Source organism: Artemia franciscana, chromosome 7, assembly GCF_032884065.1.
Source record: "Artemia franciscana chromosome 7, ASM3288406v1, whole genome shotgun sequence".
Lineage (NCBI taxonomy): Eukaryota > Metazoa > Arthropoda > Branchiopoda > Anostraca > Artemiidae > Artemia > Artemia franciscana.
In genome coordinates this window covers 52,342,422-52,364,710 of record NC_088869.1, presented here as the reverse complement: position 1 = coordinate 52,364,710, position 22,289 = coordinate 52,342,422, and the positions used below count along the sequence as shown (strand labels likewise).

The following is a 22,289-nucleotide window of genomic DNA, read 5'->3' as shown; positions in this document are numbered from 1 at the left end:
AAATACCTAATTTTTTCTAATTTTTCCTCTCCCTTTTGCCCCCCAGATGGTCGAATCTGGGAAAACGACTTTATCAAGTCAAGTTGTGAAGCTCCCTGACACGCCTACCAATTTTCATCGTTTTAGCACGTCCAGAAGCACCAAACTCGCCAAATCACTGAACCCCTCCCCTCAACTCCCCCCCAAAAAAAGCGAATCCAGTATGGTTCAGTCAATCACGTATCAAGGACATTTGTTTATTCTATCCACCAAGCTTCATCCCGATTCCTACACTCCAAGTGTTTTTCCAAGATTTCCCCCTCCAATTCCCCCCAATGTCAAAAGATCTGGTCGGGATTTGAAATAAGAGCTCTGAGACATGAATTCCTTCTAAATATCAAATTTCATTACGATTCGATCACCTGTTCGTAAAATAAAAATACCCCAATTTTCACGTTTTCCAAGAATTCCGGTTTCCCCCTCCAACTCCCCCGAATGTCACAGGATCTGATCGGTATTTAAAATTAGAGCTTTAAAGCGCAAGATCCTTCTAAATATCAAATTTGATTAAGATCTGGTCACCCTTTCGTAAGTTACAAATGCCTCAATTTTTAAAATTACCCCCCCCCCCAACTCCACCAAAGAGAGCAGATCCGGTCCAGTTATTTCAGTCACGTACCTTAGACAGGTTTTGATTCTTCCCATCCAGTTTCATCCTGATCTCACCTCTTAAGTATTTTCTAAGATTTCTGGTTCCCCTCAACTGCCCCCCCTCCAATTACGCTGGATCCGGTTGAGATTTAAAATAAGAGATCTGAGTTACGAGATCCTTCTAAATATGAAGTTTCATGAAGATCCGATCACTCCTTCGTAAGTTAAAAATACGTCATTTTTTCTTATTTTTCAGAATTACCTCCCCCCCCCCCGCAATTGAAAGGATCCGTTCCAATTATGTAAATCACGTATGCAAGACTTCTGCTTATTTTTCCAACCAAGTTTCATCCCAATCCCTCCAATCTAAGCGTTTTCCATCATTTTAGGTTTCCCCACCCCAAACTTCCCCCAATGTCACCAGATCCGGTCAGGATTTAAAATAAGAGCTTTGAGACACGATATCCTTCTAATATCAAATTTCATGGAGATCCAATCACCCGTTCGTAAGTTAAAAATACCTCCTTTCTTCTAATTTTTCAGAATTAACCCCCTCCCCCAACTACCCCAAAGAGAGCGGATCCGTTCTGGTTATGTTAATCAAGTATCTAGGACTCGTGTTTTTTCCCCACTAAGTTTCATCCCGATCCCTCCACTCTGTGTTTTCCAAGTTTTAGGTTTCCCCCTCCCAACTCCCCCCCCCCCCCAATGTCACCAGATCCGGTCGGGTTTAAAGTAAGAGCTCTGAGCCACGATATTCTTCTAAATATCAAATTTCATTGAGATCCGATCACCCGTTCGTTAGTTAAAAATACATCATTTTTTCAATTTTCAAAGTGTTTTCCAAGATTTTAGGTTTCCCCCTCCAACTCCCCCCAATGTTATCAGACCCGGTCGGGATTTAAAATAAGAGCTCTGAGACACAATATCATTCCAAACATCAAATTTCATTAAGATCCAATCACCCGCTCATACGTTAAAAATACTTACCGCCCCCCCAGATGGTCAAATCGGGAAAACGACTATTTCTAATTTAATCAGGTCCAGTCCCTGATACGTTTGCCAAATTTCATCGTCCTAGCTTACCTGGAAGTGCCTAAAGTAGCGAAACCGGGACTTTAGGTTTTCCCCCTCCAACTCCCCCCAATGTCATCAGATCCTGTCGGGATCTAAAATAGTAGCTCTGAGACACAATATCATTCCAAACATCAAATTTCATTAAGATCCATTCACCCGCTCATAAGTTAAAAATACTTCATTTTTTCTATTTTTCTTGCGAATTAACCGGGCCCCCACTCCCCCCCCCCCAGATGGTCAAACCGGGAAAACGACTATTTCTAATTTAATCTGGTCCGGTCCCTGATACGCTTGCCAAATTTCATCGTCCTAGCTTACCTGGAAGTGCCTAAAGTAGCAAAACCGGGACCGGAAGACAGACCGACAGACAGACAGACCGACAGACAGACAGAGCGACCGACAGAATTGGCGATTGCTATATGCCACTTGGTTAATACCAAGTGCCATAAAAACTAAAAAAAAAAGGTAAAAACTACAAAAAAATAAAAAGAAAAAAAAGTAAAAACTAATAAAAAAACTAAAAAAGCTAAAAAACTAAAAAAAACTAAAAAAAAAAAAATAAAAAAGGAAAAAAATGAAAAATAAAGGAGAAAAACAAAACTAAAAAAACGAATGTATATATAGACCGGGACACCGGGATACAAATGACAACCGGGACACAAGGAATATAAATGACGACCGGGACACAACTACAACGGGGACGCCGGGGGGCCCAGGGGGATATAAATGACGACCGGGACACAAGGAATATAAATGACGCCCGGGACACTCAAAGAGAAATCACAGACTGGGACACCGGGACACAAATGACGACCGGGACACAGGGAATATAAATGACGACCGGAACACAGGGACACAACTACAAAGGGGACGCCGGGGGGCACAGGGGGATATATAAATGACGACGGTGACACAGGGAATGGTCGATTAGCAATCACCATCAACAAAGCTCAAGGGCTATCATTAGAATCATGAGGTATAGATCTGAATACGGATTGTTTTCCCATGGACCATTATATGTTGCATGTTCAAGAGTCGGTAAACCTGACAATCTATTTATATGCATAGACAATGGGACAGCAAAGAATGTTGTATATTCGCAAGTTTTACGTAGTTAAAAACATATATATATATATATATATATATATATATATATATATATATATATATATATATATATATATATATATATATATATATAGCAAGTGTAACTTATCTGACGACTGAACATTTCAAGCAGCGATCCTCCTAGCCAATGAGTGATTAAAGTCCCGTGAAACGCTAAGAATATGACTACGTTCCAGCTTCAAAAAAAAGTTAATAATATTTAACAACAATGTAAATTTTCCTACAAGATGAGATTAAATTAACAGCTGGAACGATCGAAAATTAACTTTGTATTAAATTTTGTAGTTAATTTATGTGAATACTATTAACTAGTGTCTTCGATACATTAAACTCTGCACAGCAATTATAAAATTAGTAAAAGTGGAGGCAAATGACCGATTTTCTTAGAATTAGTGAGCACTAGGCATTAACACTCATATTTTTCGTATTTTTATATTTTATTAATCATTATAATGCGTGATAAAACAAAGCACCTGTAAATGTTACTAGTACCATCGTGGGCATACCAACATATACAGTCAATGAATTCAATAATATCTATCATGAAATGTGTGATGAAGCTGTAGCTGAAACCTTGTTAAAATTCGAGCGTGGCCCCAAAATGGATAAAGTGACACCTTAAAAGAAAACCTGATGAATTATTTTATGGAATGGATTAAAAACATTCATTTTTTATGAGGATATTCCACATGCTATTATTTCAATAGAAATATATTATTGACTTACTTTGCTATGTTACCATTAATTTTAGGGTACGCTAGCAACTCCAACATTCAGAATATTTTTCAAAGTCGGAGCTGAAAGAACAGAGATTTGCAGAGAGATGGGTACTACTACCGGGTTCGTAGAGTCATAGTACTAGTTAGAGATAGGTTAACAGGTTATTGGGCCTAAAATTTATTTTCTTAAGGAAGTCTTCGTGCGGCATAATTTTTGAGTTTGCGTTTTTATTGCTCAATATTGATTATGGTGAAGCGTTATGTGAATTATAATATGCTTGTCTGCAATAGAGACTTGTGGAGTACTACATTACGCGATATGAACAGACTGGGATTCTCTGACAGAGTGATTCTCCCATTTTACAGGGTCGGAAAGGAGCTGAATGCTATTCAAGATAAAATAAAAGAAATATGCAGTTTTTTGGAGTTTAAGCGTTGTTTGTTAAGGGGAATGTGCCTACAGACAAAACTGTTAGCTGAAAAGCGCAAGACAATATTCCCCTATTCAATTTGGAAGATTCCAAGCGCCCTGTACATCTATATAGAATACATAACACCGAGGACGAGATACAATTATTTAAGTTCATGGATTCCAAGACACAGTGATCCTCGGAATATGTGTATAAGACGTTCTAGGAAGAAGAGGAACGAAACCTATGGTATACATTAGGCCCACGCCAAGTGAGTAATAAATGGTGATTAGTAGCACTGCTTGAAATGGGGGCTATAAAATTTGTGGTTGATACATTGGATCAAGAAGCTAAAGTCAAAACTATATTAATTTTCGTCTGTGACTACCAAGATATATCTCTCGACCTTTAATGTCACAAGAAGAACATACTGCTCTGAAACGAGAGGATGTTAGATCAAGGACGTTTAACGGAAGGTGGTCAAATGATTTCATTGATACCAGAGAACATGCAAAAGCTGGATTCTTTTTTGTTGACCACAATGATCAGGCTCATTGAGCTTTTTTCGCAGGTGTGGTTCGAGACTGGGAAGAGGGAAATGTGCCTATCGATGAACATAGGAGACACTTCAAAATATGTCCTTTTGTTCAAGGAGTTGATATGAGGAACATTCTAGTGAAATCTTCTGCTTTAACTGGAAGCTATGAAATTTGTGAGCGATACATGAGGTAAAAATCAAGTCAAAACTATATAGGTTCACTTTGGTTCCTTTATTTTGGGTCAATTAGCGTGGCGGGCCACGTTATGTCAACCTAAATGACCCTAACTTGAATGCATTTATTTGAAAAAAAAGTGCGATTCAAGGTTGGCTCCAGGTACCCGGTTACTTGTAAAAATATGTTTTGCTGCCATCTACATTTCTATCAGAATAGATGGCAATACTTGGGCTAGTAAAAAAGATCACCCCCTAGGATTGTAAATGAATAGTGTTAGCGCTATGGTGGTTCGGTTCTCGCTATGCATCTTTCGCTTTTTATGCAGATGATCTTCACGCAAGGTGTTGTTCCCTCCTCCTTCTGCGTAGGGGATCTAACCCCCATTCCAAAGAAAGGGAAAAATGACATCAAATGCTCGTCTTTCCGCCCCATTACAGTCGCCACATCTTTATGTAAACTATTCGAGCTTCTATTCATTAATGAACTGGAAACTAAATGCTACACCCTGCCACGTCAATTCGGATTGACATCGCCCACTGGTTGTGCCGATGCCTTGACGGCTGTAGTGAGTGTGCTACTCGATGCGGATTTTTCTGGAGAGAGCATAGCCTTAGCTAGTCATAACATCAGCCGTGCATTCGATTCACTCATACACGCTGCAATGTTATTAAAAGCTTCACAACGAGGTCTGAATCCCTGCATAGTTCGATCTCTACGTGATATGTACTCGAGGCTGTCCATTCGCCTAAAGCTTCCTCCCGAAAAAAAATTGCCTCCCCAGCCTCATGAAAAATTGATCCCCGTTTTGAAAGGTGCCTGCCAGGGAGCTGTCTCCTCCCCTCATTTGTTCAATAATTATGTTCTTCGAGCACAAAATAAATGCCCAACCTCATGCATTCTTTCCTCTATAGACACCTCCTTAATCTGCTACGCCGACGACGTCTTGAACTTAAGTAGAACATTGCAAAAAGCTTCTGACATTTTTGAAACGCTTAAAACTGAATATCTTAAACTAGAACTCAGTTTTAACACTGAGAAAACCGAGATAGTTCTCTTCAATTGGCAAAAAAAACACGGGCCTTCACTGCTTTTTGGTGAAAATCTCGTGAATACTGCTGACCACATAAATTACCTCGGAGCCCCTATTGGCTCGTTTCTAAGGCATACACGTCTTCTACTGATCAAACACCTCAATCGACGAATCTCCGGCTCGTATGCTTCCATAGTCTCTACTAAATTCCGTTTTAGGCGCCCCCTCCTTGCCAGCCTATACAATCCTAGTGTTTTACCTCATATTCTGTACCTGGCACCATTTTGGAAACTATTCTCGAAGGCTGAACTGTCTAAAATCCGTGCGCTTTTCTTCCGTTTTGCTAAATACCTCCTACATTTTCCTCCCTGGTACAGAAACTCAATCCTCATTAAAAAGTATCACATAACCAACCCTCATGTTGCAGTTGAAAATTTAATCAAAAGACACAATATTAAAATAGTAGATCACGATTGGTATAATCTCTTTTTACAATAGATCTGTTTTCGTTTTATTCATTTTAGTGTTATTTTGTTTGCCCTTTTATTAGTTGAGTCTCTTTCTAGTTATGTCTCTTCTGATATGTTCTTATATATTTTCTTATATTTATATGTTCGTGCTCCGTCTTTTTCATTTCATATGATTGACGGGTTTTCAAATAAATAAATAAATACATTATAAATTCAATCGAAACTGCTTAGACACTGAAAAAATGGGTCGATGATTTCGTTAGAAAAGGAAAACATGTCGCCATTTATAACTATACTAAAAAATATCACTATCAATTACTTAGTTAGGTATAAGACCGCACTGGGAGAGTCTTTAACACGTGATCTTTAACAACTAAGGAAGCAAAGAGTAGTGTTTATGGGCGTGGCTGAACGTATTAATCTGATACTACTAATTTCATTTAACTGTTGATTCATTAGGTGATTTGTGAAGGTTTTTGTCAATATTGCTGAGAACAATTTATTGACATCAACTTGTTAGTTCAGTTGACAAGCACGTCATTTCTTCTCCTTAAAAGTTCCAAGTTCAAATCCTACACCAGTCAAATATTTTCGAAACCATTAGAAAATGCTTAGCGATCGTCTTGGAACACTACGCAATCTGTTTTACAATACCATCAAGAAAGGTAGAACCGTCTTGTCCGAGTTTGAACTATTGTTTCTCAAGAGCGCCTTAGGAAATCCCCATTACTGGTTTTGTTCAGAGTTTATTTGTCTTCCAGTGCACCATTAGAATCGCCTTGTCCGGGTTTGTTAAGAGTTTATTGGCCCTCCAAGTACTTTAGGCAACAACGTACAAGTAACTCAAGGGTAGAGAAATCGATTGCGCAATTAAAATAGCAAGCAAAAAGCAAATATAAAAAGACCACACCTTGACAAGCGAGGGGCTTCTTACTTTCAGTGAAAAGGTGGATAGGGGCAAGCCGAGTATAAGGTAACATACTCACGCTTTAAAAAAATATCAAACCCAATCAGAAGTAATCGGCTTCTCAGCAAATCCAATAAGCCGTTGTAGCAAGCAGCCACATCCAATGAGAAGTAATTAACTTTCAAGCAAATCCAAAAAGATCACACAAATCGGGAGTAATTAGGCAGTAAGTAAATTCAGAATGGGCATATTACTATCGTTCGGGGTAAATTTTCACCGGGATTGAATTGTCTAGAGGACATGTCCACGGGAAAGGGGTTTCTCCGTGGAGTAAGCATATCTAGAATGCGCAAACTACTATTGTCTGGGGCAAATTTCCACCGGGATTGAATTGCCTAGAGGATTTTCCGTGTTTCTCCGTGGAGTAAGCAAATCCAGAATGCACAGATTACTATCGTCCGGGGTAAATTTTCACCGGGATTGAATTGCCTTGAGGATATTTTAATGGGAAACGGGTTTCTCCGTGGAGTAAGTAAATCCAGAATACACATACTACTATCTTCCGGAATAAATTTTCATCGGGATTGAATTGTCTAGAGGGTATTTCAATGGAAAATGGGTTTCTCTGTAGAGAAAGCAAATCCAGAATGCACATACTACTACTGTCCGGGGAAAATTTTCACCGGGATTGAATTTTCTAGAGGATATTTCAATGAGAAAAGGGTTCCTCCATGAAGTAATGAAATCCTGAATGCGCATACTACTGTCGTCCAGGGTAAATTTTCACCAGGATTGAATTGTCTAGAGGATATTTCTATGGGAAAGGGGTTTCTCCATGGAGTAGGCAAATCCAGAATGCGAATACTACTATTGTCTGGGGTAAATTTTCACCGGGATTCAATTGTCTGGAGGATATTTCCATGGTAAAGGGGCTTAAGCATGGAGTAAGCAAATCCAGAATGCACATAATACTATCGTCTGGGGTATATTTTCACCGGGATTGAATTGTCTAGAGGATATTTCTATGGGAAAGGGATTTCTCCGTGGAGTAAGCAAATCCATAATGCGCACACTATTATCGTCCGGGGTAAATTTTCACTGGGATTGAATTGTCAAGAGGATATTTCCATGGGAAAGGGGTTTCTTCGTGGAGTACTACTATACTACTATTGAACAGGGTAAATTTTCAACAGGATTAAATTTTCTAGAGGATATTTCCGTGGGAAAGGGGTTTCTTTGTAGAGGCGGTGCCAGATTTCCTGGCATTGTTAAAAAAAAAGATCGGAAATTAAATAAAAAAAATTTCTTCAAAAGAAAGTAAGGATTAACATTAAAACTTAAAACAAACAGAAATTATTAGGTAATAGCTGTTGGGGTGGCGCTTCGCGCCCCCCCAAGCCCCCCGCACCATATTAGTTACGCACCATTGTAGTTGTGCCCCTGTGTCCAACCTGTGAATATAGATAGATACATATATATATATATATATATATATATATATATATATATATATATATATATATATATATATATATATATTTAACTACGTAAAACTTGCGAATATACAACATTCTTGGCTGTCCCATTGTCTGTGCATATAAATAGATTGTCAGGTTTACCGACTCTTGAACATGCAACATGTTTTTCCATGGGAAAAACAATCTGTATTCAGATCTATACCTCATTATTCTAATGATTGCCCTTGAGCTTTGTTGATGGTGATTGCTAATCGAACATTCCCTGTGTCCTCGTCGTCATTTATATATCCCCCTGTACCCCCCGGCGTTGTTGTTGTTGTTTCCCTGTGTACCGGTCGTCATTTGTGTCCCGGTGTCCCAGTCTGTAATTTCTCTTTGAGTTTCGCGGTCGTCATTTATGTTCCCTGTGTCCCGGTGTTCCGGTTGTCATTTTTGTCCCGGTCGTCATTTGTGTTCCGGTGTCCCGGTCTGTAATTTCTCTTTGAGTGTCCTGATCGTCATTTATATTCCCTGTGTCCCGGTCGTCATTTGTGTCCCGGTGCTTTGTTGATGGTGATTGCTAATCGAACATTCCTTTTGTCCCGGTCGCTTTCTCTTAGAGTGTCCCGGTCGTCATTTATATTCCCTATGTCCCGGTGTCCCGGTCGTCATTTGTGTCCCGATGTCCCAGTCCGTAATTTCGTCAGTCGACAAACAAACATTTCGTTACTCGACAGACAACTTATTTTTATATATATAGATATGAAGGGGCTTCTCCCCTCCTAAACACTTAGCTCTTTACGCTAAAGTTTGAAATTTTGTCCCAATTCTTTAAGAATGACTCCTGAAGCACGAGGACTGTTTAATTAGAGCAATAAGACACTTTTTTAAAGTACTAAAAACCTTTGGCGTAAAGAGCGAGGTGCTGAGGATTTGGAAAGCCCCTTTATATACGAAATAATTTATGTTCGTTTTAAGTTTAATGTTACTCCTTACTTTCAATTTAATAAAAAACTTGTTTTTTATTATTTCATAGTTGACTAACATACCATTTTCGTTTTGTTCTACAAAGCTATAAAATCGTTTAATACACAAGACGATTTATTTTTACTTACCCTTATATCTCTTTGAAAGAAATCACGTTCGTTTCTAGCAGTGACAGCACATTTTCTGCAATTTCTGACAGGGTCTACAAAGCCCATTCTGGGGATAGAATAATAATAGCTGGAGCATCTGTCGCAAAAAATTCTTCCACATCTTCTGCAGTGATGCTATAATTAAATTTAATAATATAAAGTATGATATATAAATGACATTCAACATGTGGCGTCAATTTGCTAAGGTGTGGGGGAGTAGGGGGGGGAACTCATTTTCAAGATCTGGAGGCGGAAAATTTTGTGATTGTTTTGGAATTTTTCCATGAAAATACTAAATAAAGGTATTTTTAATACAAGTACCAAAAAATCATTTTTAAGAAATGAGAGAAACAAAAATTACCACTTCCCCCTCCCAATGAATACCCTTAATGTGACATCAAACTGTTCCCGCTAAATAAAATTGCAGCAAAGTTGCAACCTGGCAATGGGTGAATCACGGCCAAGAATTACCAGGATCTATGCGTTGAAAAAAAAAAACAACAACAACAACAAAAACTGTCTAGTGAGATAACCTGCTATTTGTAGCTGATTCAACAATGGTAACTATTATTTTGATTAATCTTGATAGTAAAAGAGTATTCTCAAGAAAATTATACAAATTTCAAAAAAAGCCAAAACCCCCCAAAAATGGCTGTGGATCATTGGAATCATCATTATCAAAACCCCATTCAGGAAAACCACAGTCTTCCCCTTTGAACAACAAGAAAAGTCACATTTTTACCTGGAAAATACAGTGTCCCTTTTTTCTTTTTTTTCTTTTTTTCACCACTAGAAGGGCACTGAAACATCGTAAAGAGCCGTTTAAAGGCTCATTTCAAAGGCACTTTTTATTTCTACTTATTTTTTAGATAAGTTTTTCTTTATAAATTGATAAAGCATCATGAGCTGCCATATGATACCCGAAAACAACTGTTTGGGTGCTATTTCTGGAGTGGAAAGGCTGAAAAGCAGTAAATGGGTACCATCATAATCTTCATCATCGAAAAACCTAAACTTGAGGTTTGCAATTCTTCACCTTGTATGGTCTCCCTCACAATCCGTTAATAAATTTTACAAGTCGTCTGCTGACTAGCACACCTAAGCTAGTTCTAGCGACCAGGCTAGTTCTAGGTTAGGCTAGTGGTGTTAATTCACTAAAATTTACGAGGGGAAGGCAAAATGTGTTTTTTCATTATCTGGGGGGATATTTTTAGAGAATTCTAAAAATAAAGTATTTTTCAATAAAAATAAACCAAAAAAGGTATTTTGAAAATCTGGGGGGGTGGCAGAGTCCCTACCCCCACCTTTAGCTGAAACCACCTAGTAAGGTAAGTGCAACATCATAGAGGTTTACAGTTTTAAAAAGCCTTAATTCAAATATCTTAATGACATCAAAGTTCTTTTATATAGGCTTAAGTTTGAAAAGAGTTTAAAGAAGATTCATCAGGTAGTATTAAACTTTGAATTGTATGCTATCTTATTGTCATTAACACATCTATACAGGTGATGGCCTAGTGACTAGGATCCTTCGATTTGCTCGGGGTTAAATAGGTCAAATCTTGGTTAAAACAGTTTTTTGAAACAGGTATTCACTTTATAGCGCTCATCAGTTGCAAAATCAAAAAGAAGAAAAAGAAATTTGGAGGCAAATCAATGCTTCCATGCGAAAAAAGTGATTTCCCTTGTTATTGAAGGTAGAAGCTGTGATTATCCTGTACAGGGTTTTCTAATTATCAATAATAACGATAGCAATTCCAATAGTGCAATTTTCATTTCTAATTATCAGCCCACCTAAAATGTTAAAATCTAAGAAGCAAAACAACGAAAGTATACTTTCTTATAATTTCAAAATTCATTGCAGCATTGCGGCGGAAAAATTTCATTAACTATATCACGAATTTCTGTTAATTATATCAAAGACACATCTTAAGTTATTTTAATGCCATTCAGGTTTCTAAAATCTGTACATACAGGATTCTATAATCTTATATTTCACACAAGGAATAATACTGCATAAATAATTGAATCTTTAACTGCAATATCTCAAAATTACAGAGGACAACCTACCTCATGGACTCTTTATGTGAAGAAATTATAGATTATTCTAAAAAAAAGTTTAAGAGAGATGTGAATTAAAACTTATTTTTAATATCAAATACTAAGCACTCACAGTGTGCGCTGCACTTTCAGCGAATGTTGTTCGTCTTTGTCAATTCAAGATCTGCCGGAATATATTAAATTCCTTGTGTTGGAAAGCCAAATCCTTCTATTATTTAAACAGTTTTGCTAAGTGTGGCAAAGATACTCGTAAAACTTGGAAGGTAATAAATTCAGTACTTAAACCCGGTTCTTACCTATGATTAATTAAAAAAAAAAAAAGTTTTTCTAGGGAAGTAAAGAGCGAATTTGAAACTTTAAACGAACCAAAATTATTGCTTCACAGTCTATCTAACAGACGTCAATAAAACTAGTACAAATAAACTAAATAACCGTAGTTCCCTATATTTGTAGGATTATCGAAAACTAGCGCTTTACTGAAAACACAAAATCCAAGAATAAAAAACAAGAATGTGAATAAAAAATGAGTACGTAGCCTGACAACAAAAAACTAAGCTATGAGGCTTTTAATATTCTTACATCAGCGGTGATATCAGTAACTTTAAGCATACAATTAAAATTATCTGAAAAACATAAGCGTAAAAATAAAAAAAATCTTTAATAGCCGCAAAGTCACTGACCAGCATACAGAAATATTGGATTGATTTATCAGGTAACATTTTGGTCTCAACAGCTATAATAACAATAGTGAGTAATAAACAATCTTATATTGTAAGAAATATGCTTTAGTATTCCTCAAAATGAAAATCAAATAAGCCACAACATAAACTCTGGAAGTCTGGTAATTTCTCCCGATACAGCAGAAAATTTCAGGTTATGATAAAAAGTTTATAGCTCGTCTATAGCCCTAATACTACCAAGATGATTTCACTTCGAACTTGTCTACAAACTCATCATGACATACCCTTTTCAGAACTAAAACGAGAACCATTCATTTGACTGAACCATTGTACAGAAGTGTTATCAAATTAAACGAAAGAAAAATTAGGGATTAGTCCTAAAAAGCTTTAATTTTATACCGTAAAGTATCCCTAATCGATTTGCTTTTACTTTACCAAAACTTCTATATTGTCTTATGTTTTCAGTAAAGCGCTAGTTTTCGATGCCTGAATGCCTGATTATTTTCGAATGCCTGATTAAGAAACTGAACCCTCTCCATTCTGATTCAAAGTTAACGCGCTAGTAGCTTAACTACGGTGGCTGATGATCGAATTCAATCTACTTGTTCTTGTAGTACAACAATTGTGTAACTTTCAACCCTTTTCCCGAAGACTATGGAGAGTTGTGTCATCACTAAAAGCACAGTTATTTGACCATGTTGAGCAAATACATTTGTAATTGGCTATTATAAAAGAACTAGCTGTTGGGGTGGCGCGAAGCGCCACCCCAACACCTAGTTGGTTGGGGTGCTTCGCGCCCCCCAAGACCCTCCGCGCGCGTAAGTCGTTACGTGCCACATTAGTTACGCGCCATTGTATTTGTGTCCCTGTGTCCCACCTGTGAATATATATATATATATATATATATATATATATATATATATATATATATATATATATATATATATATATATATATATATATATATATATATATATATATATATATATATATATATATATATGTTTTTAACTACGTAAAACTTTCGAATACACAACATTCTTTGCTGTCCCATTGTCTGTGCGTATAAATAGATTGTCAGGTTTACCGACTCTTGAACATGCAACATGTAAAGGTCCATGAGAAAACAATCCGTATTCAGATCTATACCTCATGATTCTAATGATTGCCCTTGAGCTTTGTTGATGGTGATTGCTAATCGACCATTCCCTTTGTTGCCGTTGTCATTTATATATCCCCCTATGACCCGCGGCGTCCCCGTTGTAGTTGTGTCCCTGTGTCCCGGTCGTCATTTGTGTCCCGGTGTCCCAGTCTGTGATTTCTCTTTGAGTGTCCCGGGCGTCATTTATATTCCTTGTGTCCCGGTGTCCCGGTCGTCATTTGTGTCCCGGTGTCCCGGTCTATATATACATTCGTTTTTGAATTGGTCTTTTTTTAGTTTTTAGTTTTTTACCTTTTTTTAGTTTTTTTTTAGTTATACCTCACGATTCTAATGACTTCCCTTGAGCTTTATTGATTGTGATTGCTAATCGAACATTCCCTGTGTCCCCGTCGTCATTTATATATCCCCCTGTCCCCCCGGCATCCCCGTTTTAGTTGTGTCCCGGTCGTCATTTATATTCCCTGTGTTCCGGTCATCATTTGTATCCCGGTGTCCCGGTCTGTATATACATTCGTTTTTGAAATGGTATATGATGAAATAAATATTGTATTTTTCCCCTTTTTCTCTTTCTAGTTTTTTTTGGGTTTTTTACTTTTTTTTAGTTTTGTTTAGTATTTTTCTTTTTTTCTTTTTAGTTTTTACTTTTTTTTAGTTTTTTTTCGTATTTTTCTTTTTTTCTTTTTAGTTTTTTTATTTTTATTTTTTAGTTTTGTTTTTCTCCTTTATTTTTCATTTTTTTCCTTTTTTTAATTTTTTTCTTTTTTAGTTTTTTTAGTTTTTTAGCTTTTTTAGTTTTTTTATTAGTTTTTAGTTTTTTTCTTTTTAGTTTTTTTGTAGTTTTTAACTTTTTTTAGTTTTTTTTAGTTTTTTTATTTATGTCCTGGTCGTCATTTATACTCCCTGTGTCCCGGTCGTCATTTGTGTCCCGGTGCTTTGTTGATGGTGATTGCTAATCAAACATTCCTTGTGTCCCGGTCGCTTTCTCTTTGAGTGTCCCGGTCGTCACTTGTGTCCCGATGTCCCGGTCTGTAATTTCGTCAGTCGAAAACATGACGTCAGTCGACACACAAACATGACGTCACCCGACAGACTCACACACACACAGACAACTTATTTTTATATATATAGATAGACTAGCTGTTGGGGTGGGGGCGCTTCGCGCCCCCCGAGCCCCCCCGCGCGCGTAAGTCGTTATGCGCCATATTAGTTACGCGGCATTGTAGTTGTGTCCCTATGTCCCACATATATATATATATATATATATATATATATATATATATATATATATATATATATATATATATATATATATATATATATATATATATATATATATATATATATATATATATATATATATATATATATATATATATATATATATATATATATATATATATATATATATATATATATATATATATATATATATATATATATATATATATATATATGTATATATATATATATATATATATATATATATATATATATATATATATATATATATCATTGTTGATGCTAATTACTAATCAACGATTCCCTGTGTCGCCGTCGTCATTTATATATCCCCCTGTGCCCCCCGGCGTCCCCGTTGTAGATGTGTCCCTGTGTCCCGGTCGTCATTTATATTCCCTGTGTCTCGGTCGTCATTTGTATCCCGGTGTCCCGGTCTGTATATATATTCGTTTTTGAAATGGTATATGAATGAAATGAATTTTTGTATTTTTCCCCTTTTTTTCTTTTTAGTTTTTACTTTTTTTTAGTTTTTTATATTTTTTTTATTTTTTATTTTTATTTTTTATAGTTTTGTTTTTCTCCTTTATTTTTCATTTTTTTCCTTTTTATATTTTTTTTTCTCTGTTAGTTTTTAGCTTTTTCAGTTTTTTTATTAGTTTTTAGTTTTTTTTCTTTTTAGTTTTTTTGTAGTTTTTACCTCTTTTTAAGTTTTTTTAGTTTTTTTTTTACTTATGTCCTGGTCGTCATTTATACTCCCTGTGTCCCGGTCGTCATTTGTGTCCCGGTGCTTTGTTGATTGTGATTGCTAATCGAATATTCCTTGTGTCCCGGTCGCTTTCTCTTTGAGTGTTTCCCGGTCGTTATTTATATTTCCTATGTGCCAGTGTCCCGGTCGTCATTTGTGTCCCGATGTCCCGGTCTGTAATTTCGTCAGTCGAAAACATGACGTCAGTCGACACACAAACATGACGTCACCCGACAGACCCACACACACACAGACAACTTATTTATATATATATATATATATATATATATATATATATATATATATATATATATATATATATATATTTAACTACGTAAAACATGCAAATATACAACATTCTTGGCTGTCCCATTGTCTGTCCATATAAATAGACTGTCAGGTTTACCAACTCTTGAACATGCAACATAATAATTGTCCATGGGAAAACAATCCGTATTCAGATCTATACCGCATTTTTTCTAACGATTGCCCTTGAGCTTTGTTGATGATGATTGCTAATCGAACATTCCCTGTGTCCCCGTCGTCATTTATATATACCCTGTGCCCCCGGCGTCCCCGTTGTAGTTGTGTCCCTGTGTCCTGGTCGTCATTTATATTCCCTGTGTCCCGGTCGTCATTTGTGTCCCGGTATCCCAGTCTGTAATCTCTCTTTGATTGTCCCTGTCGTCATTTATATTCCCTCTTTCCCGTTGTCCCGGTCGTCATTTGTGTCCCGGTGTCCCAGTCTGTAATTTCTCTTTAAATGTCCCGGTCGTCATTTATATTCCCTGTGTCTTTTGTAGTTTTTACCATTTTTTTAGATTTTTTAGTTTTTTTTTTACTTATGTCCTGGTCGTCATTTATACTCCCTGTGTCCCGGTCGTCATTTGTGTCTCGGTGCTTTGTTGATTGCTAATTTATATTATATTTATATTTATATTTTTTATATTTATTAATATTTTTTAGTTTTCTTTTTCTCTTATTTTTCAGTTTTTTCCTTTTTTTTAGTTTTTTCTTTTTTAGTTTTTAGTTTTTTTTTGTTTTTTACCTTTTTTTAGTTTTTTTAGTTTTTTTAGTTTTTTAGCTTTTTTAGTTTTTTTATTAGTTTTTAGTTTTTTTTTAGTTTTTGCCTTTTTTTAGTTTTTTCAGTTTTTTTTAGTTTTTAGTTTTTTACCTTTTTTTAGTTTTTTTTAGTTTTTTAGCTTTTTTAGTTTTTTTTCTTTTTAGTTTTTTTTGTAGTTTTTACCTTTTTTAGTTTTTTTTCTTCTTTTGTATTAGACATAACCCACAAACAACTTATTTTTATATATATTTATTTTATATATATTTATTCATATTTTTTAGTTTTCTTTTTCTCTTTTATTTTTCAGTTTTTTCCTTTTTTTTAGTTTTTTCTTTTTTAGTTTTTAGTTTTTTTAGTTTTTTACCTTTTTTTAGTTTTTTTTAGTTTTTTTAGTTTTTTAGCTTTTTTAGTTTTTTTATTAGTTTTTATTTTTTTTGTAGTTTTTGCCTTTTTTTATTTTTTTCAGTTTTTTTTAGTTATTAGATTTTTACCTTTTTTTAGTTTTTTTTAGTTTTTTAGCTTTTTTAGTTTTTTTTTCTTTTTAGTTTTTTTTGTAGTTTTTACCTTTTTTAGTTTTTTTCTTCTTTTGTATTAGTGTGAAATAATTCAGACGTCATATGCGAACAAACATGACGTCACCTGATCCACAGATCCACAGATCCACAGACAACTTATTTTTATATTATAGTTTCTTTTTTAGTTTTTTTTTCTTTTTTTAGTTTCTTCTTTTTATTGATTTGTTTTCTTCAATTTGTCAATGTTCATTCTAACATTGACACTTGGAAAAATCTTTACGTGCCAAGTATGCTAAAGCTCCAACAATTTATAATAAACCTAATAATTTGGGGTATCTGTTTTAAGGTTTTCGAATTACTTTAATCTATTGTCAAAATATATTGAAATATTTGTGCAATTCCCAGTTTTTTTTAAGTTTTTTCTTTTTTTAGTTTTTTAGCTTTTTTAGTTTTTTTTTTCTTTTTAGTTTTTTATCTTTTATTATTTTTTTACGTTTTTTCTTTTTAGGTTTTTTCTTTTTTTGATTTTTTTAATTTTTTGTTTTTTTTTTTAGTTTTTTTTTTAGTTTTTTACCATTTTTCTTTTTTCGAATTACTCTAATCTATTGTCAAAATATTTCGAAATATTTATGCACTTTCCAGTTTTTACATTCTAGTTTGTTTTCTCTTATATATATAGAAGATATAATCAGGCGTAACAAATGTAACAGACATAACAGACAGACAACTTATTTTTATATATATAGATAGATAAGTTAATAAGACTTTCTATTATAAAGAGTGAGAGCATAAAACTATATTTGGTGAAGCTGAACTTTTGCGAACTTTTGCAAAATTTTGAGATTCAATTATTTGTTATTCTAGGAATTTCTTCCTCTTAAGAACATTCAAAATTTTAAAAACACCTTTGCGAGCCTCAACGTTGGATGACTGTGTTAAAGAATTCATAGTGAATTCTCCCAACGGACTAATGAAACTTACTAAGGGGGCTGGGAGGAAGATTATACGGGAGTGGCTCTTATACATCTCCCGTTAAAAGTTTTGGACAATAATTATTACAATGGTACCGTTTTATACTTCCAAGCTTTTCTACTTAAGAAGTGGCACCAAAAATGCCGATTTTAGTGCTATATGGGACTTACAGATGGTAGAACTGATAAAAAGCACGTAGATATGAGCAATAACTTTCTAATATGAAGTTCTGGTAGCCCATTAGCCCCAGCTTTTCCACTTGAGACATGAGACCAATAGCTCCATTTCTAGTGGCATTTGGCACTTGCATGGTGGAATTTATAGGGAAAACGTAGATATGAGAAATAGATTTTGTGTAAACTATATTAAACATCTTTCTACGATGTTTTGGTAGCCCGCTAGCCCCACCCTTGAGAAATGACACTGAGTGCCATTTTGTGCTATATGGCACTTCCAGATGGTGGAATTTATACAAAACACGTAAATGTGAGAAATAGCTTTTAAATTAGCCATTAAGCATCTCTCTATGGTGTTCTGGTGAGCCGCTAGCCCTGAGAAAAAAAAATCGGGAGACAGATCACTGCTACCCATGCAAAAAGCGACTTCCCTTCTTGTTCAAGTTCGGGGACTGTAATTTCCCTCTATAAAGTTTTTGACTATGCTGATTCCAATGTAAATTTTTCATTTTGATATGACGCCATTTCCGAGCGGTTTCGGGCTTTTTTTCTAAATCACCTTAAATTCTTTTTCAAAATAAACTTTTAAGACGAACCAAAATAATAGTTACCATTCCTGAAAGTGACAGATAGAAATTTTTTCAAGAGGAAATCTTTTTCTAAACTCGTTTTTTTTAAACGAAATCGTTTTCGTTAAATTTTTGAAGTTTCTACGACACCAAGTGGACATCTAAAATTTCTATCAGATGCATTTCGGGAAAATACGAGGTGTGGCAGGGAGGGAGGGGGTCTCCGCCCTCTGATCACTTTGAATCTTAAAGAGTATTAGAGAATATGATTACCAATCCAATGAGTCCTTTCCAAGGTTTATACAATCACCCTTTCCAACCTAATATGCCCCCAGGGCATAACTTAAAACCCTTGCTTTGAGGGCTATGGGGGGTAATCATCCTCAAAAACATAATTTCTGAACCTTTTAACTACACTGATCAAAATTTTGATTGGATGTGTTTGGGGATACGGTGGGCGTATGAGAGGGGTTAGTCACCCTCCAATCACTTTCGACTATTAAAAGGGGCACTGACCCCTTAAATTTCCAACCAAATGAGTATTTTTCGAGGTTTCTAGAACAACGAATGGTCATCTAAAAAATTTATATCAGATGCATGTCGGAAAACAACAAGGTGTTGGGGGGAGGGTATCCACCCTCCGATCACTTTGAATCTCAAGAGGCACTAGAACTTCTGAATACCAATCCAACGAGTCCCCTGTGAAGTTTACACCATCACCCTTTCTAGATAAACCTTACATGCCCCCAGGGCAGAACTTCGAACCCTTACCCTAAGGGCTGGGGGGCCTCAAAGACTAATTTCTGAGCCTTTTAACTACATTGATCAAAATCTTGACTGGATGTGTTTGGGGAAATGGTGGGAATGGTAGGGGACTAGCAACGCTCAAATCACTTTCGACTATTAACAGAGAAACTAGCTCCTTCAATTTCCAATCGAATAAAGCATTTTCCGAAGTTTTTGCAACAACAAATGGCCATCTCAAAATTTCTATCAGATGTATTTCGGGAAATTACGAGGTGAGGGACGGTATCCACCCTTCGATCACTGAATCTTAAAAGAGGCACTAGACCCTGTGACTACCAATCCAATCCGAAGTTTACACGGTAACCCTTTCTATATAAACCTTATATACCCCAAGGGCATAAATTACAGCCCTTGCCCTGAGGACTATGGGGGGTTGTCATCCTCAAAGACATAATTTCCTGATCTTTCAATTACGCTGGACAAAATGATTATTTCAAAATTTTGACAGGATGTGTTTGGGGGAATGTTGGGCGTGAGAGGGGGTTAGCTACCCTCCGAACACTTTCGACTTTTAAAAAGGGCACAAGCCTTTTCAATTTACAATTGAATGAGCCCTTTTTGAAGTTTTTACGACAAGTCCTTCGATACAAAGTACCCTGGTCTAAGACCCAAAAAAATAACAACACATTGTGCCTTCATCGCTCTTTACTTAGGCAGCGCTATTGAGCTGCCTATGATTAATGAACATAAAGGGATGTTCATAAGTCAATAGCAATACCTGTGTCAAAAATATTCATTTTTTATGCAGATTCCAAATACTGAAAATTCGTAAATCTAAAAAAAATACGAATGCTAACCATCAGAAATTTTGCACAGTTTTAGTATGAAACTGTATATATAATATACAGTTTCATATATGAGTCTTTTGCCTAGTTGATATATATATATATATATATATATATATATATATATATATATATATATATATATATATATATATATATATATATATATATATATATATATACATATATATATATATATATATATATATATATATATATCAACAAAATTGGCTTATTATGCAGATTCCAAATATGTACGATTTATTCAGTTTTGCCAATCAAAGGCTGTGAGCCTGAGAAAATTTGCCTGATTTTCCAAAATAAAGGGGAAACATCATCTAAATGTAAATGAATCATAATAACCATCAGATTCAACGTATCAGGAAACCTCCTGTAGAGGTTTCAAGTGCCCTTCTTCGAAAAAGTGGATTTTTTCATTTTTTTTTTGTCAAAAGGAAGATCACGGAAGCGTCTTTATTTATTGTTGTTGCTGTTTTTTCCCAGGGGTGATCGCATTAAGCCAGTTATACTAGAATACCGTGAGAGGGCTCATTCGAAGGGAAATTAAAGCCACCCTCCTACGACCTTTTTATCGCCAAAGTAGTTCCATCAAAACTTTGTGATAGGTATTTTGTTTAGCATAGCTGAAAGGTTCAATAAGCATGCCTTTAGATATAACATGTTCCTCTTCCCCACAGCCCATAGGGAAAGCTCTAAGTTATAAAATTTGCCTATTGTCTACGCAAATTATTTGATATTGAGAAGTATGCATACACAGTTTTGGCGGGAGGGTAGATTTTTCACGGGGAGAATTTTCCAGGGGGAGTGAAGTTTCCCGGAAAGTGAACTTTTCAGGGAAAATTTTGCGCTGGAGGAATTTGCCAGAATTCCTATGCGAAATTATTTTTATTTGTCTTACTTTTTCTTTGCCGACTCGATTTTAAATGCGGAGATGTCAATGGCAATTGTCCGGGGTAAATATTCACCGGTATTGAATTGTCTACACGATCTTTCCATGGAGGGGGAGCCGGATTTCCCAGCATTATTTAAAAAACGATCAGAAATTACATAAAAAACAAATTTTTCCAACTGAAAAAAAGGAGCAACATTAAAACTTAAAACGAACAGAAACCTATTACGTATATGAGAGGGGTTTCCCCTCCTCAAGATCTCACTCTTTACGCTAAACTTAAACTTTTTGTCCCAGTTCTTCAAGAATGACTCCAGAAAAACAATGGTCGGTTAATTAGAACAATAAGAAGCTTTTTTAAAGGTACTAAAATCTTTAGCATAAGAGCGGTGGTATTGAGGAGGGGACAACCCGCCTCATGTACGTAATAATTAATGTTCGTTTTAATTTTTAATGTTGCTCCTTACTTTCAGTTGAAAAAACTTGTTTTTTTTATTTGATTCAAACAGGGGTAGATTTTAAGTAGTAAAAATTAATAAGTATTTTACAGAAAAATGTATTTACAATTTAAACATTAATACAACTTTTGAAAATTAAAAGTGTATTTTTTCACTATTTGTTATTTTAATCTTGAAATATCTGGCTTGTAGCGCATACTTGTCTATTTTGATATATTTGAAGATCATTAGAGTCTGTGAACACTAACTTACCCTTCTGTTCATCATGTTGAAAATCATATAGCAATCTTGGCATCGTTCAACCTGAAATAAATTTCAAACTAAGAAAATACGAATTGTGTATTTGGGTCGGACAATTTAAAGGCAATAGCAAACATGATTATTGTAAATATTATACGTTTAATTTAAGTAATATAGCCTACACAAATTCTGCTTGTTTTTATCCTACATGAAAGTACAGAATAGGTCAA

The 22,289-nt window shown here is 35.3% G+C and overlaps 1 protein-coding gene across 1 annotated transcript in view; it reads right to left on the bottom strand.

The window, feature by feature from the left end:
* Window positions 1–22,289, bottom strand: part of LOC136029447 (zinc finger FYVE domain-containing protein 21-like) — a 42,342-nt gene that overhangs the window by 11,795 nt on the left and 8,258 nt on the right. The window contains exons 2-3 of the mRNA XM_065707859.1: window positions 22,072–22,122; window positions 9,660–9,815 (exon numbers count right to left, since the gene is read on the bottom strand). Coding sequence (XP_065563931.1) covers window positions 9,660–9,815; window positions 22,072–22,122 — 207 coding nt within the window. The remainder of the gene's footprint in view (window positions 1–9,659; window positions 9,816–22,071; window positions 22,123–22,289) is intronic.